The sequence below is a fragment of the Balaenoptera ricei genome, chromosome 2, assembly GCF_028023285.1.
Source record: "Balaenoptera ricei isolate mBalRic1 chromosome 2, mBalRic1.hap2, whole genome shotgun sequence".
Taxonomy (NCBI): domain Eukaryota; kingdom Metazoa; phylum Chordata; class Mammalia; order Artiodactyla; family Balaenopteridae; genus Balaenoptera; species Balaenoptera ricei.
This window is the reverse complement of record NC_082640.1, coordinates 133,579,013-133,600,710: the sequence shown is the minus strand read 5'-3', so window position 1 is coordinate 133,600,710 and position 21,698 is coordinate 133,579,013. Positions and strand designations below refer to the sequence as shown.

The window sequence follows — 21,698 nt, the reverse complement described above, 5'->3', positions numbered from 1 at the left end:
TATACACAGAAAATCCTAGAGACACTACCAGAAAACTACTAGTGCTCATCAATGAATTCAGTAAAGTTGCAAGATACAAAATATACAGAAATCTGTTGCATCTCTATACAATAACAACAAACTATCAGGCAATTCCCTGGTGCTCCAGTGGTTAGGACTCTACGCTTTCACCGCCAAGGGCCTGGGTTCAATCCCTGGTTGGGGAAGTAAGATCCCACGAGCTGTGTGGCACAGCCAAAAAACAAACATGAAAAAACTATCAGAAAGAGAAATTAAGGGGCTTTCCTGGTGGTGCAGTGCGTAGGAGTCCGCCTGCCAATGCAGGGGAAATGGGTTCGAGTCCTGGTCCGGGAAGATCCCACATGCCGCGGAGCAGCTAAGTCCGTGCGCCACAACTACTGAGCCTGTGCTCTAGAGCCCGCGAGCCACAACTACTGAGCCTGCGTGCCACAACTACTGAAGCCTACATGCCTGGGGCCCATGCTCCACAACAAGAGAGGCCACCACAACGAGAAGCCCATGCACTGCAACAAAGAGTAGCCCCCACTAGCTGCAACTAGAGAAGGCCCGTGTGCACAATGGAGACCCAATGCAACCAAAAATAAATAAATGAATAAATAAATTTAAAAAAAAAAAGAAAGAGAAATTAAGGAAACAATCCCATTTACCACTGCAGCAAAAAGAATAAAATACCTAGGAATAAACCTACCCAAGGAGGTAAAAGACTGATACTTGGAAAACGATAAGACACTAATGAAAGAAACTGAAGATGGCACAAACAGATGAAAAGACATACTGTGTTCTTGGATTGAAAGAATCAACATTGCTAAAATGACCATACTACCCAAGGCAATCTACAGATTCAGGGCAATACCTATCAACATACCAATGGTATTTTTCATAGAACTAGAACAAAAATTTTTTTAAATTTCTATGGAAGCACAAAAGATCCCGAATAGCCAAAACAATTTTGAGAGAGAAGAACAGAGCTGGAGGAATCACACTCCCTGATTTCAGACTACATTATAGTCATCAAAACAGTATGGCACTGGCACAAAAACAGACACACAGATCAATGGAACAAGATAAAGAGCCCAGAAATAAATTCATGCACTTATGGTCAATTAATCCACAATAAAGGAGGCAAGAATAAACAATGGAGAAAAGACAATCTCTCCAAATAAGTAGTGCTAGGAAAACTGGACAGTTACATGCAAAAGAATGAAATTAGAACATTTCTCTAACATCATATACAAAACATAGATTCAAAATGGATGAAAAACCTAAATGTAAGACCGGATACTATAAAACTCCTAAAGGAAAATATAGGCAGAACACTCTTTGACACAAATTGCTGCAGTATTTTTTTGGATCCAACTCCTAAAGTAAAGGAAATAAAAGCAAAAATAAACAAATGAGACCCAATTAAACTTAAAAGCTTTTATACAGCAAAGGAAACCATCAACAAAACGAAAAGACAATATACTAAATGGGAACAAATATTTGCAAATGATATGACTGATAAAGGATTAATATCCAAGCATATAAACAGCTCATACAACTCAACACCAAAAAAACAAACAACCCGATTAAAAAATAGGCAGAAAAACTGAATAGACATTCTTCCAAAGAGTAAATGCAGATGGCCAACAGGCACATGAAAAGACGTTCAACATTGCTAATCATCAGGGAAAGGAAATGCAAATCAAAACCACAAGGAGATAGATATCACCTCACACCTGTCAGAATGGCTATCATCAAAAAGAACACAAATAACAAATGTTGGCAAGGATGTGGAGAAAGGGGAACCCTCAGACAGTGTTGGTAGGAATGTAAATTGGTGCAGCCACTGTGGAAAACAGTACAGAGGTTTCTCAAAAAATTACAAATAGAACTACAATATGACCCAACAATTCCATTCCTGGGTATATATCCGAAAAAAACCCCAAAACTCTAATTTGAAAAGATACATGCACCCCAATGTTCACAGCAACATTATTTACAATAGCCGAGATACGGAAGCAACCGAAGTGTCCATCAACAGATGAATGGATAAAGATGTGGTAAACATCTACAATGGAATACTACTCAGCCACAAAACAGAATAAAATTTTGCCATTTGTAGCAACGTGGATGGACTTGGAGGCTATTATGCTAAGTGAAATAAGTCAGACAGAGAAAGATAAATACTGTGTGATATCACTTACATTTGAATCTAAAAAATACAACAAACTAGTGAAGGTAACAATAAAGAAGCAGACTCACAAATATAGAGAACAAACTAATGGTCACCAGTGGGGAGAGGGATGGGGGGGAGGGGCAATATAAGCATAGGGGGTTAAGAGATACAAACTATAATGTATAAAATAAGCTACAAGGATATACTGTACAATGCAAGGAATAAAGCCAATATTTTATAGCTATAAATGGAATATAACCTTTAAAAATTGTGAACCACTATACTGTACCCCTGTTTCTTACATAATATTGTATTGGGTTGGCCAAAAAGTTTGTTTGGTTAATAAATATGCTGTTCAATAAAGTTCTTGGTGAAAATGAAAAATGTGTCTTTTAGTTTTACTTAAAACCGAATGAACTTTTTGGCCAATCCAATAAATCAACTATCCTTCAATTTAAAAAGTCTATTTGTAATCTTTTAGGGGTTCCCTCAAATTTTCCTTAAATTTTTTTGAAGACTTTCTAAGACAACAGACCTAGCTTATGTATATAACAAATAAAACATTTTTCTTAAGACTTAAATGACTATGTATATCATATATCATTTACTTTTAATTCATACCTGACATGCTTAGGACCTCTACTTCTACCTAAATCTTATTGGAGACTTAAGTGGTCACAAATTTACATACACAACCTACTAGTAAGTTAAACCTTGACCTTAGAAAAACATGATATTCCTTTAGTAGCTGCTCTAACAAGTATTCTGAGAGGTTATAAAAACCAGAGCTACTATGAAGATCTGATTAAACACTGAGAGTGGAAGTACTCTACAAAAGTAATGTAATCATTCAGGGATATCCAAAACAGGAAGAGGCTAAGCAACACAGAGAAGCCTCTCTGTTTCTACTAATCACCAGTCACAAAGGTATCTCGTCAAGATTTGGGAAAAAAACCTATATCATTAAGAAAGATAAACTATTTTACTGGGAATAACACCATAAAGAAAAACTTTATGGAGTCATGTGGCCCTTTGGTGTGGGTGGAGGAAAGGATGGCTAAAGTGTAAGTGCTATACTATTAACTAAATCTTCACTAATTTCTAATGAGCATTATTTTTTCATCAACAAATAAAGACAGAAGTACAACCCTATCACTCAAAAAATTTTAGTAAAGGATATACAACAAAATCAAAATATCTCTAGAAATATTTGATTTGATCCTACTACTAAATACTAATTGATATAGCTATTAATTAGCATAGAAATTGAAGAAACATCTTCATATCCAAAATTCATATGACTGACAGCCAGCCTCAAACCCTCCCTTTTGTTCTATATCTTATATATATGTAAGATATCTGAAATGATAGCTGGTCAGGAAGTTATGATTCCTAACTATGGTTCTTAACAGGAGACATAATAAATTGTTTAAAATTTAAAACTGTTATGGAAAATAACTGTCTTCTGCTAACATAGTAATCCTTAATGGATAATTTTATTTTCGATTACTTGGTATTAAAATGCTCATCTCTACCATGAGTTTCTAAGCTCTCTAATTTTAATTAGTCATATATATATATATATATATTATATATATATATATATAATCTCAAGATTACTAAATCTAACATTTTAGGATAACAGTTATAAAAAATTTGATTAAAAGTTTTTAAAAAAATACAACATCCTTTTCTTTTCTGTAATGAGTATAATTACCCAAAATAACACATAAGGTAGATTTGGAAACCCCACCTAATAATTATAAATCATCTGTATCCAAATAAAGTTGGAATTTAAACCTTTATCTTGATGACTGTTAGTTGTCCCCAGGTACTGTAAGTCAGAATCCACACTGCCAGTTTTACCACATATCTGTGAAAATCCAAGTTGTCCACGTTCCCCAGAAAGATTTGTCTGATGAGTCCCAGTGGTGCCTTTGGAAGGAAGGAGGAGAAAAATATAAAATCAAAAGTTAACTTTACTTCATGAACACATCTAATTTCACAAATGTTGGTGTCATTTGTGTGGGAATGAATACAGGAGTATATATACAGTGAGCCAGGCAGGCAAGAAAGGGATAAAGTTTTTGCTATTGGCAGATCTGATTAGTGACAGGGGTTAAAGGACAGAAGACAGACTGGTCAAGTACAGAGAAAAGAAAAATATATCGAAAAATATGTACAAAGGCAGTTTCTTCCTACATGCTCCCTTCTCTCACCATGGAAGGTTTCTCCAGACCTGGCTTTCCTTCTTCCCAGTATTTGTAAGTACATTTACACTCTACCCAAAAAGGTCTACTGCAGGACTCTTCTTTCTTTCCTAACATGTAACACAGCATTTGCACAGTTTCCAAGCTTATCCAGGAATATTTCCCAGATCCCTTTCCCCCTCCTGTGGCTGGTTAAGGTTATTCCTGGGCAGGGGAATAAGTCTGAAGAAAAGAAGGTGATATTGACCTCTTTGGTATTTAGTTTATTCATCTATAAAATCCTTTGTATGTATTTCTAAAATTCTGATTTTTATAATTCTTTCTCTACGATTTCAAGCCCCTTTATCCTTCATGTACTGGACATCTTCTAAGTTAATTCTTACCTCCATGCTTCGGTTATACTTTCTCCTGAAATCTTGCCTCACTGCCAATCACAAACACTTCCCTTCTTTAAAATTCAGCTCAAGTCCAACCTCTTTCCTGGAGTTGTTGTAAACCACTTCCATACCTATGATCGTTTCCTTTCTTGAATCCCTATAGTACTTATAATTCATATCATTCAATCTATCATTAAATTACATGTTGTCTCAGTTATTTAAAATCTGTAAAATTAGGTAAGAACTTCTAGACAGTAAAAAAAACATGAGCCTTATAAAAATCCCAAGTAATGGTACAAGCATAACTGGATATATTCTTGCATTTCCTTTTGTCTATTAAATAAACATTCAACTACACAATCATTATAACACTTCATTTTTGTATGAAAATATTACGGAATTTTATTGTATAAAGGTCTATAAATTCTCCTAGGGTAACAGTGTTTTCTAAATACTGTGTCTGAACTCATAGCAAACAAATTTCAATAACTGATACCATTTGGATCTTAAATAAAAAACAAACTCAATCTTTATCTTATACTCCATTTTCCCTTCCTAACTGGTTTCGTTTTGTCAACACATTACCATTTTTCTAATTACCTGGGTACTAAGTCTTGAAATTTTTATTCCCCTTCTTTATTTTTTATATCCAGTCATATTTTCCTGATTATTCATTTCTATTCAATTTGTAAACAACCTTGTAACCCTAGCTTCTTTTTTTCCTTAACAGAAAAAATCTCTATTAGCTCCCTATAGCTTATAAGTACAAGCTCAAATTTTTGAATCTAGCTAGCACACAAGGGTTCCCCACATCCCAACTTATGTTTGACCATCTAAAATGAATCTTGCCTTTACACAGTTGCCAGAACGTCTCAAGCCCATTCCTAATGTGAGCCTTTGCTCTCTTCATACCTCCCTTCTAACATCTTAAATCATATATATCCCAAAAAGATGCAGTTCAAGTACTATCTCCTCTTTAATGCCTTTTCTATCTGATAAGGCCCATGATAGTGACCATGTTCTCTGAACTACATAATATTTACTTTCTGTAACACTTACTTAGGCAATTAAACACCTTTCCAGTTACTCTGGCCAAAAAACCTTAGAGCATTCTTGACTTCCCTCTCACACTCCTACACAACCCATCAGCAAATCATATCAACTGTACCCTTGACATATATTCAGAATCCAATCACTTTTCACTACGTTTACTGCTACACGGGTCGAAGCCTCCATCAACTCTAGCCTGGATTACAACAGACTCCCTGTTTTCTCCCTTGCCTCCTTTAATCTATTTCAAATGTAACATCCAAAACAAGCCTGGAAAACAAGGCAACTGATGTTACTTCTTTCCTCAAAAATATTCCTCACTCAGAGTAAAAGCCAAAGTTCATTCGAAAGCCCATTAGGCCTTAAAATAAGAACTCCTATTATCTCTTCAGGTTAATTTTCTACTCTTCCCCTTACGCGTTTCATTCCAGACTTACTAGCTTCTTTGATCTTTCTCAAACATGTCCCGTACTCTGCACTAACTGTTCCCTCTTCCTGGAACTATTCGCTGTTCTCTCTTGATATCTATGTGGTTTGCTACAAATATTCCCTTCTGAATATGGCCTTCTTTCATCACTTTATTTAAAGTAGCCCCTCCTCTATATTCCTCTTTTCTGCTTATTTTTTTCCATAGCATTTATCACCATCTAACCTACTCTGTTTTGCATTTATTTAATGTTTGCTTTGCCCCAACTAGAATGAAAGACCTATTAGGCAGAAAGTTTTCCCTCTTTTGTTAACTGCTATATACCTATTACCTAGAAAAGTACCTGCACATAGGATATACTCAGTAAATATGGGTTGTTGATTAAGCAAATATTGCCTTACATTACCACTTAAAGGATTTCAGTGAGAAACACTCCCAGGGTCTTAGGAGACAATTATGTCAAACTGTCCATTCTTATCAGATCTTTAACAAATATTTATTGAATCTGAACTGTCTACTAGATTATAAGTTCTATGAGCTCTTAAAAGAACCATGAAGTTTAGAGGAATCTTTAACTTGGTTCAAAATTTCCATTACCTGCAACTTTCACTTACCAGCAGCACATGTAGGAAGAGAATCTGAGTTAAATTCCTGACTCTTCTGAAATAAGTTTCTTGACACTCTTTTTCTGCTAAAACATAAACCATCATTGACTGGCATTCCTTGAGAGGGTTTTAATTCTGGAGATGGAATGAAATCATTGGCTGAAAACTATAAGAACAGGATAATAAATTAGCAAATGTGGGTTAAGTCTACTTGGCAATAAATACGACACAATTTAGACCTAATTATGAAATTCAGATTAAAAGAAAAAAATTAATCAAATATACAATGATACAAATAAACGTCCACATACAGTATGGTACACTAGCAGTATTTTTTCATGCCATGATAGAAATGCTAATTTTTTTCCTCTTTCTTATACCTCACCCCAAACCTTTTCTGTACCTTACCTTCCTAGAGTACACACCTGGCAGCTAGGAAGGAAAGAAAGCAAATGACAAAAAGAGTGAAATGACAACTTGAAGAGAGAAAAGGACATTTCTGATTCAGCAGCATGGCCAGTTGCACTATGCCATCTTTGAGCACTGGACAATAAATGCTAATTGAAGATCCCTGAACCTGTAAGCATCCCATTTTACTATTCTTAGTGAGACAAATCGACTATCCATAATCTGCAGCCCAAATGTAAATGTAACCTATGTCACGGTTCCCTTAGGAGAGTTCTGTAGGATAGGCCTTTCAGTCAAAACCAAGTACATAATACTTTATATACGTCTAGTACTTTATAGTTTCCAATTCCTTTTCCACATACCCACTTTGATCCTTAAGGTACAAAAGTGCCAGGATAGAATTTTGAATTTCTACCTAATCATAGTTAAAGAACTAAGTGAAAGCATGATTCAAGTGTTCAGAATTCTTCACCAATGACGGCCTCAATTGCTCTGGATCATAGCTACAGAACATTTTAAAAATTGAGTGAAAACACAAGGAATTATACTTACTGTCCATATATTTATTTGGCGCTTACAGACACAATCAAATCTACACATGCAGTGAACTATGTCTTCTCAGGTATCCTTCTCTACAAACTTTGTCAAGTGTCAAATGGCAATGAAATACAATAAAATTAAAGATACATCTATTTGAAAACCTCTTAGCTACTTGGCCATTACAAGATTAAGACTATAAACTACTAAATATACCTCAAGTAACTTCTTATTCCTCATCAAATTTTGTGAAAAACCTGTTAACTCCTTCAAAATTTAATCCCAAAACACCAGTGAGAAATAATGAATGCCTCAGCTGAAAAAGGCCTGACTTTACTTTCTCAAAATCCAATGTTATAATTTCTGTGACTGATTATATAGAAGGCAGTATGAAAAGGACACAATGGAATAAAAATGAAACCAATTACAGTCAACTTTTGATTAGATACATTAAAAGAAGGTATACTAACCCAGTTAAAATCATGAGTAATCCAGAAATAATTCTCCAGTATGGAATACACTTACATTAGAATTACTCCATAATTAATTTCTGCTTAGAGAACAGAACATGAATATGTATGACAGTGAATACAAGAACTACTGGTAGTGGTGGTGGGGTGGAGATAATGGGGGCGGTGGTAGCAGTGGAGAATGTGTCTGTGAATCTGGCATTTTCAAGAATCTAGAAGTCAGGAATTACATTTTGCTGTAGAAAAATCTGCAAATATTTGAAAGCAGACTGTAGACACACCAATTATTATTAACATGAGAGGTCCCTTTTGGTCTCTCTTAAAAGCAGTCAAATGATTTTCATCAGGATAAACTTTGATGGGACTAAACAAAAAATAAAGGGAAAGGGAAATGAGTTACATAAAAGAGAAAAGTACACATATATTTTGAAAATGTTGTGAGCTAAATTTACAAAATATGAAGCAGTCTGTTTAGAGCACCTTATGACTCTTAGGAAGATGGAACTGAGTTTTAAGTCTTTGAAGTTAATATCTTAAAATTTAATTCACTTAATTCCTTACAGTAAATGAAAGTGTTATAAAAGGCAAGTTTCACATTTAATATTAACAATGATTTGCAATTCACAGTCTTATCTACTATTTTAATCTTGCTGTTTATTATCTCTTAACCTTTACACTTGATTACTTACATATTTTTCATAAAAACATTTCTTTGACCTAACACATCTTAGTTCAGCTTTAGGCAAGGTATGTTAAGGACATCACGAAAATAGTTGTTGTTGTTTTTTTCTTCTTTCTTTTTTGGCTGTATGTGGGCTTTTAGTTCCCTGACCAGGGAAAGAACCCACACCCCCTGCATTGGGAACACAGAGTCTTAACTGCTGGACTGCCAGGGAAGTTCCATTACAAAAATAGTTTTAATTCCACTTTGGTATAGTTAGTAGCAAATTATCAGGAAAAGACGTTTTAATAGCTAATTCTCTCAGAAACCACCTACACTCCTGCCTTTATTGAGCTTGTACTACATTTATCTTAACCTCTGGCCTCCAGTTTTTGGATCCATTCATATTCTACCAGTTCTTTCTGGTTTTACCTGGACTCCAACCTTGTCCCTTAACGGTGGCCATTTAAAAAGTTTATTCCAATTACCTTCCAATTACCTCCAAAGTCACCTTCTGAAACATCTTTGTGTGTTTTTTCAAATCATTTTCTATACAACCTTTAAGAAAACAGAGTTGTGATACCATATATGACAAGTTTTATACCCCATTTTTGCACTTAACATTATAATGAAATATTATTATAAACAACATTATATTGCCCATGTTATTAAAACCTCTCATAAGTGCTACAAACTTTCATTACAAAAAGTAGTAACTACTTATAGTAAAAAAAAAAAAAAAAAAAAAAGATAAAAAGTCTAATTCTTCTTTGGCACCCTTTTCACTAGAATCATGTGGATAAACTCTGTTAACAGTTCTTTCTCAATATATATACATTTTTCGACAAGCAATTTAAAAAAGAAACAAAAATAGATCATATACTACTCTGGCACATAGTTATACTCAGCGTATTGTAGACATCCTTCCATGTTAATCCGTACAAATCTTCTTACTCTTTTTAACTGTTGCCCAGTATTCCACATTGTGGTTGGACTCATAGTTTCCAACTGATGGACGTTTTCCTTGTCACAACTTTTTACTATTACAATCTTGTAGTGAACATGATTATGCACATATCCTTGTGCATTATATGCTCTACAGAAATATAATATATATAAAGAGAAATATATAGTTCTACAGAAATACTAAAAATGGAATTGCTAGGTCTAAGGACATAAACTATGCTTAAAGGCTGCATAATATTCCATTGACTAGATATGTCATTCTCCTATTATTGAACATTTGGGTTGCTTCCAAATTTTTTTTGTATATTAATAAGTAAGGAATTTCAATGAGGGAAATGGCACATACCTGGCATAAGGTAGCAGTGCTGATGGAAGGAGACTAGCAGACCTTAGAAAGACTGCTGCATGGTAAGTATTTTTTAAAAACAACTAAAATGGTTTCTTTGATATCCTTAGTCTTCCTACATAAGAACAGAATACCCAGACTGAACTCTTTGTAGGTATCAGCTAACCAGTTTACCCACAAAATGTGCAAACAAGACTTAACTATGTCTAGTATGTAATAATTTTTTTCTCTTTTCTCACTCCTGGTTTTTCCTTGATTTAGCCTATTAGCTGACTCTCTAACATGGAAGAAAACAAATTGCAAAATAACAAACCAAATGCTTCTGACTGCTCTTTGATGTCTATTTCTGGAGGTGTCAGTAATATACTGCCCTTCTGGGTCCTAACTTGAGAATCAAACACATGGCCTCAAAGTGTACCTTTTCTGAGACTTGGACCGTTGAGTCCTCAGTGAACCTTTCCTTACGTAACTCACTGAGCAATAGGGCTCTTGCAGTGAATCTGATTCTTGATAAAGTCTGTTTCTGGTTCTGATTTTGACTGGGCACATGGACAATAGTTTCCACACAGATGGCATCAATGGTGGAAATGGGTTTTGATTTCATGGTCTATCAGATGATTTCTGCTGGATAGCAGTCTGCTTGTCAGGTGGCAGCTGACAGGGAATCTGGAATCTCATTTCCTTATTGGTATGTTCTGTTTTTGCTTGTTTTGTAAATGTAGGGACATGAGCTTCTTTACTCCAATAACCAGAGCCCTCTTCCTCCATCCAAAATTAAGGTTTTTTCATGTTTACTTATTATGGGCCCAATACCTGACAATATCTATAAAAATCAAATTCTTATACCAAAAATAAAGAAAACAAAATCCTTAACATTCAATGGTCAGCTTTCTTCGATTTCGCTAAATAAATAACTGCAAATTAACATTATTTTAGAATTCTAAAGCTAAAGAAAGGACAGTAAAGAAACTTAATTATAAATTAGAAAAGCTTAGAAAAATGATGGTTTCCAAAAGCCAAACAGCACAATATTTAATAGTTTTCCAAACCTTAAGCAAGTTTAGCCTTTTAAAAACTAAGAAAATTTAATGCCATTATTGTAAAGGATATGTACATTGGAAAAAAAAATGTCTCACCAAATTCCTGGGAACCAGAGTTCTCAATCTAATAGTAATCTATTGCTGTGTAATGAGTTATCCCAAAATACAGTAGCTTAAAACAACAAACATAATTGTCTCTCTTTCTATAGATCAGACATTTGGAAGCAACTTAACTGGATGGTTTAGATATCTCTAATGCTGCAATCAAGATGTTGGCCAGGCTGCTGTCAACTGAAGGCTTGACTGAGACTGAAGGATCACTGAAGTTCACTCAGGTGGCTACTGGTAGGAGGCCTCAGTTCCTTGCCATCTGGGCCTCTCCAAAGGGCTGCTCACAACATAGCAGCTGAGTTCCTCCAGATCAAGTGATCAGAGAAAGACAGCAACCAAGATGGAAGCTAAAATGCCTTTTTATGACCTAGTTTATGAAGTCATACACCACCATTTCTACTTTATTTGTTAGAAGTGAGTCAGTAAGTCCAGACACATTCAGGGAGAGAGGAACTGGACTCCAGTTCTTCAGGTGAAGAATTTCAAAGAATTTGTGGAAATATATTTAAAACCAACACACTCAACAATGATGCTTCCTTGATGAACCTAATGAATCTAATTATATTTTTGTTTCTTTAGCTGCTCAATATTCTTAATAGATTGGCACCTGCTTCTACCTTAAATTCTATTGATTTATCATAATTAGATCCTCTAAGTTATGTAGAAAGTAAAAACATTTTCCATTTTATGAATATGAAATTTTTTGAGCAAATTGGTATACCTTGTCTCGCGATAGACAATATTAATCAATCAGGATAATATCAACTGGAAAAAAACTCTTGTTCCAATTGGCTTATAAAAATCATTATTACTAGGTTAAGTGCTTATATCACATTAAACTAAGTAAAACCCAAAAAGAGAATTTAAGATTTCTTTTATTTCTGATTATTTAAATGTACTGGCTCTTTAAGGAAAAAAATGGTCTTGCCAAAAGTTATACATTCAAGGGAAAACACAGACTAGCTGTGGGTTTAATTAATGACCTTGGTTACTAGGTTAAAGAACAAGGAAAAAAAAAATGTTCTTAAACTTAAAAGTTTTAATACACTGCATATACTTGTATAGAAAAAATTCACATAAAAATTCTATTTAAGATGGCTCTTTGGACAAATCAGACTCATTTGAAAACAGCTTTTTGTCTTTGCCCAGATTTTATCACCATGTAAAAATAATATTAGGGGCCTTCCCTGGTGGTCCAGTGGTTAAGAATCCATCTTGCAATACGGGGGATGCCAGCTCGATCCCTGGTCAGGGAACTAAGATCCCACATGCCACAGGGCAACTACTGAGCCCGTGCCACTAGAGAGAAGCCCATGCGCCAAAATGAAAGATCCCGTGCACCCCAATGAAAGATCCCACGTCCCGCAACTAAGACCTGATGCAGCCAAAAAATAAATAAATAAATAAATAATATCAGTATGATATAATTGTTTGTGCAAACTTGAACTCATCCTCTCAGGAAACGCCTAATTAACTTAAATTTCCTCTACTGGTTTCACTGGTTGGATACATTAACATCACTCATTTTCAAAATATAAAATTGTAAAATCATGTGTTCAATTAAATTTTATAATAGATAATATCTTTATTAAAAGAGATCAATTCTTATAATGTCATAAATCTTATAATGCTTAATACATTAGCTTACATTATAATTTCTAGACTCTGTTAACTTTAAGATTTTAGAATAATACAAAACTGAATTAATGAAAAATCTTTAAAACCTAATTTCTAATTAAGATAAAAATGCAAATCACTGATCACAATACTTTTTAAAAAGTTTTATTTAAGTATAGTTGATTTACAATGTCATGTTAATTTCTGCTGTATAGCAAAGTGACTCAGTTACACATATATATATTCTTTTCCATTATTATTTACCACAGGATATTAAATATAGTTCCCCATGTTAAATTTACCCTTGTCTGTTATACATTACAGGATAACCATCAAATAAACAGGTTAAAGGATATATAAATGCCTTTGGATGATGACAAATGCATGTTTATTTTTGCCACTTAAATCATTATGAAAAAGATATATATACTCATGGAGAGAATAAAAAGACAGTTCTTGGTTACATGACTTTTAGTTTTTTGTCTGTGAGAAAACAAAAGTTGGTGTCTTTGGGTAAGGTTATATTTAATATATATAGCTGATGCTGCCTTAGGTTAAAAAGTTACAGGGCAATAAAAATATGTATACAAGGAAATGGGTATGTTTCGGCCATTTATCAAGGGAATTGCTATAGCTTTTTTTTAGATCGTAAAATCAATATAATATATACATTGTCTTATTTAATATGCTTTTTAAGGTTTATTTTTAAAAACTTATTTATAAATTATTTTTAAGTTTTTAAATAGATCGTTTACTCTGAGAATAGATATGCTTTTGGGTTACTCATGATTTTGACAAGCATTAAAAATAAAAGTTTTCTGGGAATTCCCTGGTGGTCTGTAATCTATAAGCTCGACCTTGGCTTCACACATAGTGGATGATCAAAAAGAGGTTTAGTAAATGCTTACTGCCTGTATTTCCTTATCAGTTCATCTCATAAACTTATAAATTTGGTCTGTCTAAAACCACTTTCATCCATGTCCCAATTACCTTCCAATAACCAAATCTTCTACCTTGAAAAAGCTACAGACCTAGTAACTACATACACATAAAGCACGTATGCTCCTTACTTTTCAGTCTAGGTTACTGTAACTCTTAATACGTTGTAGAGAAATCTGTTAGGAAAAATATAGCTAACAAAGCAGCCAGCTAGTGATGCCTGATTACTGGACCCCACTAAACCATTAAAAGAGTCATAAAAGCACAGAAAGAGATGCAAAGTTTTTGATAACCAGAATACCACAGGAATCTGGTTATCAGTCTATATGTCAGGGCACAAAAATAATCAACTAAATGGTAGAAATAGAAACAGAATTAAAAAGCCTAAATATTCAAAAGTAAGAGAACAGCTAAACAGACTTATATGATCTAATATTAAACAGCCAATAAAGATCCTACTACAAATTATTTATTGTTCAAGAAAAAAACGTTCATGGTAAAGTGAAATGGGGAGACGTTTGCGTATGGAAAAAATAATCTACATTTGTATAAATAAATTGAAATGATACTTGAAGAACAGGCAATAGAATATTCACAGGAGGCCTCAGTAGTGAGATCGCTGAAAATTTTAAATTTCTTCTTTGTGCCTTTTTATATTTTCCAAATTTTCTATAATAAGCACTATAATTTTTTACAATCAGAAGAATTATTAAGAGGAAATTAAGAAAGATAAAATTATGAGAAAAGTACCTTCAAAAATAATTTTACAAGTAGCAGGCTGAATATATAAGAACAAATCATGCTTTTTCAGATTTAATTCTCCTCAATCTCTCCTGCATTTAACAGTACTGATGTACTTCCTGAAACACTTTCTTTACTTCACTTCTAAAACCTTTGTTCTTTCTTGGTTCTCTTCCAACTTTTAGGCACTCTCTTTGCCTTGTAAGGTTCTATCTCCTACTGCTATTCCTTAAATGGGCCTGTAGGCTAAAATGGAGTCTTAAGCACTCTGCTCTTGCTCTAAATGCCCTTCATTGGAGAGCCCCTCCAATCTCACAGTTTCAACAATTACTTCTCAATATGGGACTTCCAAGTTCTACATCTCTAGTTCTTTCCTTGTCTCTTGAATAGTGGTCTTCAACAAACTGAGCTGAGTGTTCTATCTTCCTCTACCTAAAGCTCATTTTCCCCCAAATTAATTTCCGTTTTTTTGGGTCTTCCTATTCATGGATTTATTATGCATTTTGTTACCTCATTCAAATTTGAGTTCTCTTTATCTCCCTCTCCTCCTCTATATTTTAGAGCAGTTTAAGGTTCACAGCAAAATTGAAAGTACAGAGAGTTCCCATATATCCCCTACTCACACCCACACATATAGGAGATACCCACCCTCCACTAACACCATCCCTACCAGAGTGGTACATTTGTTACAACTGATGAACCTACACTGACACATCATTATCATCTAAAATCCATAGATTTATATTAGGGTTTACTTTTGGTGTTGTACATTCTATGGGTTTGGAGAAACATATCGATGACCAGTATCCATCATTGTAGTATCATACAAAATAATTTCACTGTCCTAAAAATTCTCTGTGCTCTGTCTATTCATCTGCTTGAAACTATAGTATTTATTAATTTTTAAAAAATATATGTACTTTAAAAAACTGCACACATAAAAATATTTAAATATTTAATCCATGTCCTCCATTAAGATAATTTCCAATGTAGTTCTTCTACAGACCATTTCTGAGCAAGAAAGTACAGTCAGCCCTCCAAATCAGTGGGTTCTACATCCACAGATTCAACCAACAGTGGATGGGAAATGTTTTAAAAAAAAAAATTCCAGAAAGTTCCAAAATGCAAAACTTGGAATTTTCCATTCCTTGGCAATACATAGCATTTACAACTATTTATACAGAATTTACATTGTATTAGATACTATAAGTAATCTTGAAATGATTTAAAGTATACAGGAGGAGGTTATATGCAACTAAAATATACCATTTTATATAAGGGACTTGAGCATCTGTGGATTTTGGTATGCTTGGGTGTCCTGACACCAATCTACCTCAGATACTGAAGGACAACTGTATAACTTAATTTCTGGGATAATTTTTAATTTCACCATAACTTCTTTCAAAAGCAATATCTATCTACACTAGAATTTCAGAAATGTGTTAATTTTCAGATTCTTGGTGCTTTAGCGAGCACCAGAATCTTAATACATTAACTCTCCTTTTTTTTAGGCCGCACCACGCAGCTTGTGGGATCTTTTTTTTTTTTTAATTTATTTTTGGCTGTGTTGGGTCTTCGTTGCTGTGAATGGGCTTTCTCTAGTTGCGGCGAACCGGGGCTACTCTTTGTTGCGGTGTGCGGGCTTCTCACTGTGGTGGCTTCTCTTTTCGCGGAGTGCGGGCTCTAGGCATGTGGGCTTCAGTAGTTGTGGCACGCAGGCTCAGTAGTTGTGGCTTGTGGGCTTTAGAGTGCAGGCTCAGTAGTTGTGGTGCACAGGCTTAGTTGCTCCACGGCATGTGGGATCTTCCCCGACCAGGGCTTGAACCCGTGTCCCCTGCATTGGCAGACGGACTTTCAACCACTGCGCCACCAGGGAAGTCCCAGCTTGTGGGATCTTAGTTCCCCAACCAGGGACTGAACCCTGGCCACGGCAGTGAAAGCACCAAGTCCTAACTACTGGACTGCCAGAGAACTCCCTTCACTAACATTTTAGATTTGACACATAACAAGCAGTGTTAAAATAAATGCTTACAGAAAATCATTCATTGCCTGGTAGTTATATGAGAAATACATGAGAAAAACCATATGACTAAATTATGTAAATATGGAAAAATTTTTTAAAAAAATGAAAAATTTTAGAATTAAAAGGAACAAGAGAGAACACAGTTCTCCTCCACCCATACTGCGAAAGGCACGAACTCCTTATTTACAAAAATGATCTCCATACTTGGTCCTTGCCTACATTTCTGGTTTCATCTTCTGTTGCTTCCCACCAAACTCCTTGTTTCAGCTGTTTAGAAATTCGCCATTTTTTATTAACTCGCTAAGTCCTTTTATAATTCAGTGTCTCTGAACATATATATCTTCAGTCGGAAATTCACCAGGATGCATCCACACTTAGCAAATTCCTATTCATCTTTTATCATACCATTTCGATTATAATCACCTATAAACCAATTAATTTAAGAAAAGTTTGACCATATGACTGTTGGATAATTCTAAGCATAAAAACAACTGCAGGGCTTCCCTGGTGGCGCAGTGGTTGAGAATCTGCCTGCTAATGCGGGGGATGCGGGTTCGAGCCCTGGTCTGGGAAGATCCCACATGCCGCGGAGCAACTGGGCCCGTGAGCCATAATTACTGAGCATGCGCGTCTGGAGCCTGTGCTCCGCAGCAAGAGAGGCCGCGATGGTGAGAGGCCCGCGCATCGCGATGAAGAGTGGCCCTCACTTTCCGCAGCTAGGGAAGGCCCTCGCACAGAAACGAAGACCCAACACGCCATAAAGAAAAGAAAAAAAAAACAAAAACAAAAAAACAACTGCAAAGAAATCTTGAACTTTATTTAGTCGGTAGCTAGTTGTTGTATTACTGGTGTATTAATTATTTTTTGTGTATTGTAGGATACAGCATATGAATAAATATAACTGATATTGGGGACCAGAGTTATACTGTGGGAGAAGGGAGATACAAATATGGACTAAAGGAAGATGAGTAAGAACCTTGTAGTGCTGGATTTGAATTGGAGGTATCAGTATGAATTTGTTTTAAAAAAATAAAAAAGGTATTGGGACTTCCCTGGTGGCACAGTGGTTAAGAATCCGCCTGCCAATGCAGGGCAGACAGACAGGTTCGATCCCTGGTCCAGAGAGACCCCACATGCCTTGGAACAACTAAGCCCGTGTGCCACAAGTACTGGGCCTGCGCTCTAGAGCCCACGAGCCACAACTACTGAGCCCACGTGCCACAACTACTGAAGCCCGCACGCCCTAGAGCCCGTGCTCCACAACAAGAGAAGACACCACAATGAGAAGCCTGCGCACCGCAACGAAGAGTAGCCCCCTCTCGTCCAAACTAGAGAAAGCCCGTGCACAGCAAGGAAGACCCAACGCAGCCAAAAAATAAATAAAATTAAAATAAATAAATAAATAAAGGTATTCCCTGGTTCTGTCCACTGAAAGGACCAATGCATAATGATAAGCAATAGCAGTGAGCACATCTATACCCAGATTTTGGTTTTAAAATTCCACTCTCCACAAAAAAAAGCAGTTCTTGGGCTCCTGGAAAAAAGGTTGATTCCAGGTCTGGAACAAGAAAAATACAAGGTAAGCCTGGGCAACATATTATGTTTAAGTTAAAGAAGTGTTCAAAGACTAAAGAGTCATGAGAAAGGACACAGGAGCCAGCCACTGGTCAAATCAATTCTAGCATCAAAAGGAATACTAATGTATTTAATTATTACACATAGAATAAAAAAGAATGCCAGGTAACAAATACAGAAGGACCATTAGAATTTTCAGAAGTGTCACCCTTTTTTGTAGTTCCCAATGTAATAAATATACAGGTAAGGATCATTAGTGGATGCTAACAACAGGGGTGGAAGGTTGTTGACGTATCCATAAGGTCTCAAAGTATCATCCAGCAGATCATGTGCTAATTACAAAGAGGAAAATAAACCTTTGCAATGGAGTGATACGGCTATCACCACCTTAACCAAGTGATAAAACTTAGCATCACCAATAGTGGGACACCTGATATTACATGCCTCATGACGTGATGTCATGTAAAGTTCATCACATTATAGATGGTAATGTGGTAAATACAGATGAAGCATATGAATATTCACTGTACTATTCTTTTAAATAACCTACAGATTTGGAATTTTCAAAATAAAAACTTTTGAGGAAAAATACCTCAGTTCAGATGTCATATCTTATTGGAAGGCTTTTTTTTTTACTTTTCCAGTGGAATTATTTTTTCTATTTTCAGTATTCCCACAGGACCCTTTATATTTCTATTTTAGCACTTAACAAACTTGTAACTGCCTGTTTATAGGTCTGACCTTTTCCCTAAACTCCGCAGAACTGGTCTCATCTTCCTTCCCAGAACTTGGCTCTTTATCTGGCACCTACCAGGTATTCAGGTTTGTTATATGAATGTATACAAACCTGGTTTGTATACCAGGTTTGTTGTATGAATGAGATAACTGATATGCCAAAGTGACAGGCCAAAACTGAAATCCAAGCATTGTCTATATCAAATTGTGCCTCAAATTTAATCCAATCAATCAAGCAGGAAGCCTACCTAACCTACCAAACCTGTCTCATTATAATAGATACATCAGCAAATTGACTTAAAAACAAAGCATACAGCCCTCAAGGAGCCTCACCTTTAAGTCATTACAAGCATACTTTCATTTTAAATTCTTTCATTGCTTCAACTCAAGGAAATGAGGGAAGATGCATACCTGTTCTATATCCTTTGAATTGGAGGTCTGGTTTTCTCCCGTGACTCCAGGCTGCTCATTTTCCCATGGTAATTTATTTTTTCCTTTTCCTGCACTTAGTACCCTTCGAGTACAGATAGTTGGACTATAAGATCCATAAATTTGCATGCTATCCCTTGTGTGGTCACCACAGTGACAGTGTGCACTCTGAGTTCTGTTACCCGCCAAAAGCCAGTCTGTATCTGCTCCATGTGCCAAATGGCTTGATCTACCCTGGGCAGATGATGGCATGAGTACTGCATACTCCACAAATCCTTGTTCTGTTAACTTTGGGAGGGTTTTCCTAGCCAATCTGGCCTGCACAGCATTCATCACTCCATCTCCGTTATCTTGCAGCTCAACAGTATCCACAGCTTTGAAAAGGATGCTGGTTTTACCTGAGCCCATTGATGATGCCAACACAGCAAAGGCTTCAAGAGCTGCTTGGCGTACCCTGCGTTTGCTATCTACAAGAGCTGGGGCAAGATCAAAAGACAGTTTGGATAAGTCAAAATCCTCACTGGGATAGGTCAGGAGGGAGCAGATGCAAATGTTCACCACTTCCTCTCTCACTCTGGAATGCTTATGTTTGAGATGTTCCAGGAGTAAGCAAAGCACCTGTTGAGGACCTACTTCCTTCATTAGCTTGAGGAAGATTTTCATGTATTCTTGTTTGATCACCAACTTGTTGTCTGCCAGCACTTTGACAGAAGCTGCTATAACTGGTCCCAAGAACTGTTGTACCTGCTCTCCAAGGCGAACAACCAGTAAATGCAGGACTTGAAGTGTGCCATGGACCACTTTGAAGTTAGAATCGTCTAACAAATTATACATCAAACTAATGAAACTGACGAGGCTAGAATGAGAGGTGGAACTAGGGTTAAAGCATCCCATCACCTGCTTTAGCTCCTCAATAGCCTGAGTCCGGTTCTTATAGTCTTCCTGATCTAACAACCTTGAATGCAGCTCCTGAGGAATAATCCCAAATTTAAGATTGCTGTTGGAAAGAGGCACTGCACTGGGAAGGGGATCTTCAGGAAATCCAGAGGCTTCAAGTTCCAAATAATAAGGAACCTGACTTCCAAACTGGGACTCCAGGCGGCGATTGTAGTGTCTCCTCAGGGCAGAAGGCAGGCGAGAGATATATGACTGAAACCTCTCTTGGCCAAGACGCTCCCCAATTTGTTGAAGTGCAGAGAAGGCTGTCTCAGATTCTTCTTCTATCTCCTGACCGCCAAGCTTTCGGGCTAAGGATATTATCACCTCGGTAAGATCTAGGCCGAGCAACAAATCCTCAGGAGTAAGCAAGATAGGGAACAGTAGTGCCGTGGAAGCTCTAAGCCGGGCATCGGTACTTTCCAGTCCTTGTTGTATAAGCGTTCTCAGCACCTGTCCAGAACTACGTTTCAGACACACGTGTAGGATCTGCAGCGCATCTTTCCGCAGGGCTGGATTCTCTTCTCGTAAGGAGACAACTAGTTGAGGCAGAAGTGCTAGGCTAAAGGCCTCTTCCAACTGGCCTGCCTCCCCCTGACCCCGGAGAACGTCCGAGAGGAGTTGCAAGCAAAGTCGCTTCTCATCACTACCTCCTTCCACAAGCACTCGGCCCAGGGCCCGATACAATGCATCCTTTCGTCGGGGGAAGCCAAGTCTACCGCCCCGGCGCGGCAAAGCAGCCTGTAAAGCCTGGAAGGCCTCGGAAGGATCCGGCGCGGTCCGGAGTTGGTGAAGGAGCCGAGTCTCCTCTCCATCTCCCCCTGACAAACCACCTCCAGACCCAGACCAATTACTTGAGATTGCCTCCGCGGGCATCAAGAGGGTCGAGGCCAGAGGCGAAGGTGTCGGGGGGCAGGAACCGCGGTCTCCGGCAGCTCCACGGCAGCAGTAGTTTTTCTCGCCTCTCATGGCGCCCCCACCTCGTCTACCATCAGTCTCTGGGGCGGGAGGACGACTGCGGCTCTGGAGGCGATAGGCACAGAGGGCTGGAAGGGGCGGCAGCGGGAGCAGCGCGAAGGGCGCAGCCTCCATGAAGGGTCGTCAAGTGGCGGAGCGTGTAGGAAACCATCGTCTCCGAAGGGCTCGATGGAGCCCAGCCTTCCTGTTCTTCTCCTAGCCTCAAGCTGCAGAGCAGGAAAAAGAACAGCTTAAACCCCCAACTCCAGGAGGCTGCCTTCGGCAAAATGGCCCCCGTCTGAGCCCCAGACCCCACAGCTGCCTCCGGGCGTAACCAGGGGCACCACGTGACCAAACCG

General features: G+C 37.0%; 1 protein-coding gene across 3 annotated transcripts in view; it reads right to left on the bottom strand.

Annotated features, from left to right (window-relative positions):
• Window positions 1-21,667, bottom strand: part of TOGARAM1 (TOG array regulator of axonemal microtubules 1) — a 76,658-nt gene extending 54,991 nt beyond the window's left edge. Inside the window, exons 1-3 of one of the 3 annotated variants that reach the window (XM_059914152.1) lie at window positions 19,429-21,667; window positions 6,858-7,014; window positions 3,980-4,114 (exon numbers count right to left, since the gene is read on the bottom strand). In XM_059914152.1, coding sequence (XP_059770135.1) covers window positions 3,980-4,114; window positions 6,858-7,014; window positions 19,429-21,474 — 2,338 coding nt within the window. In that variant the 5' untranslated portion in view covers window positions 21,475-21,667. The remainder of the gene's footprint in view (window positions 1-3,979; window positions 4,115-6,857; window positions 7,015-19,428) is intronic. The other 2 variants (XM_059914151.1, XM_059914150.1) reach the window with 2 other exon arrangements.
• Window positions 21,668-21,698: the final 31 nt, after the last annotated feature.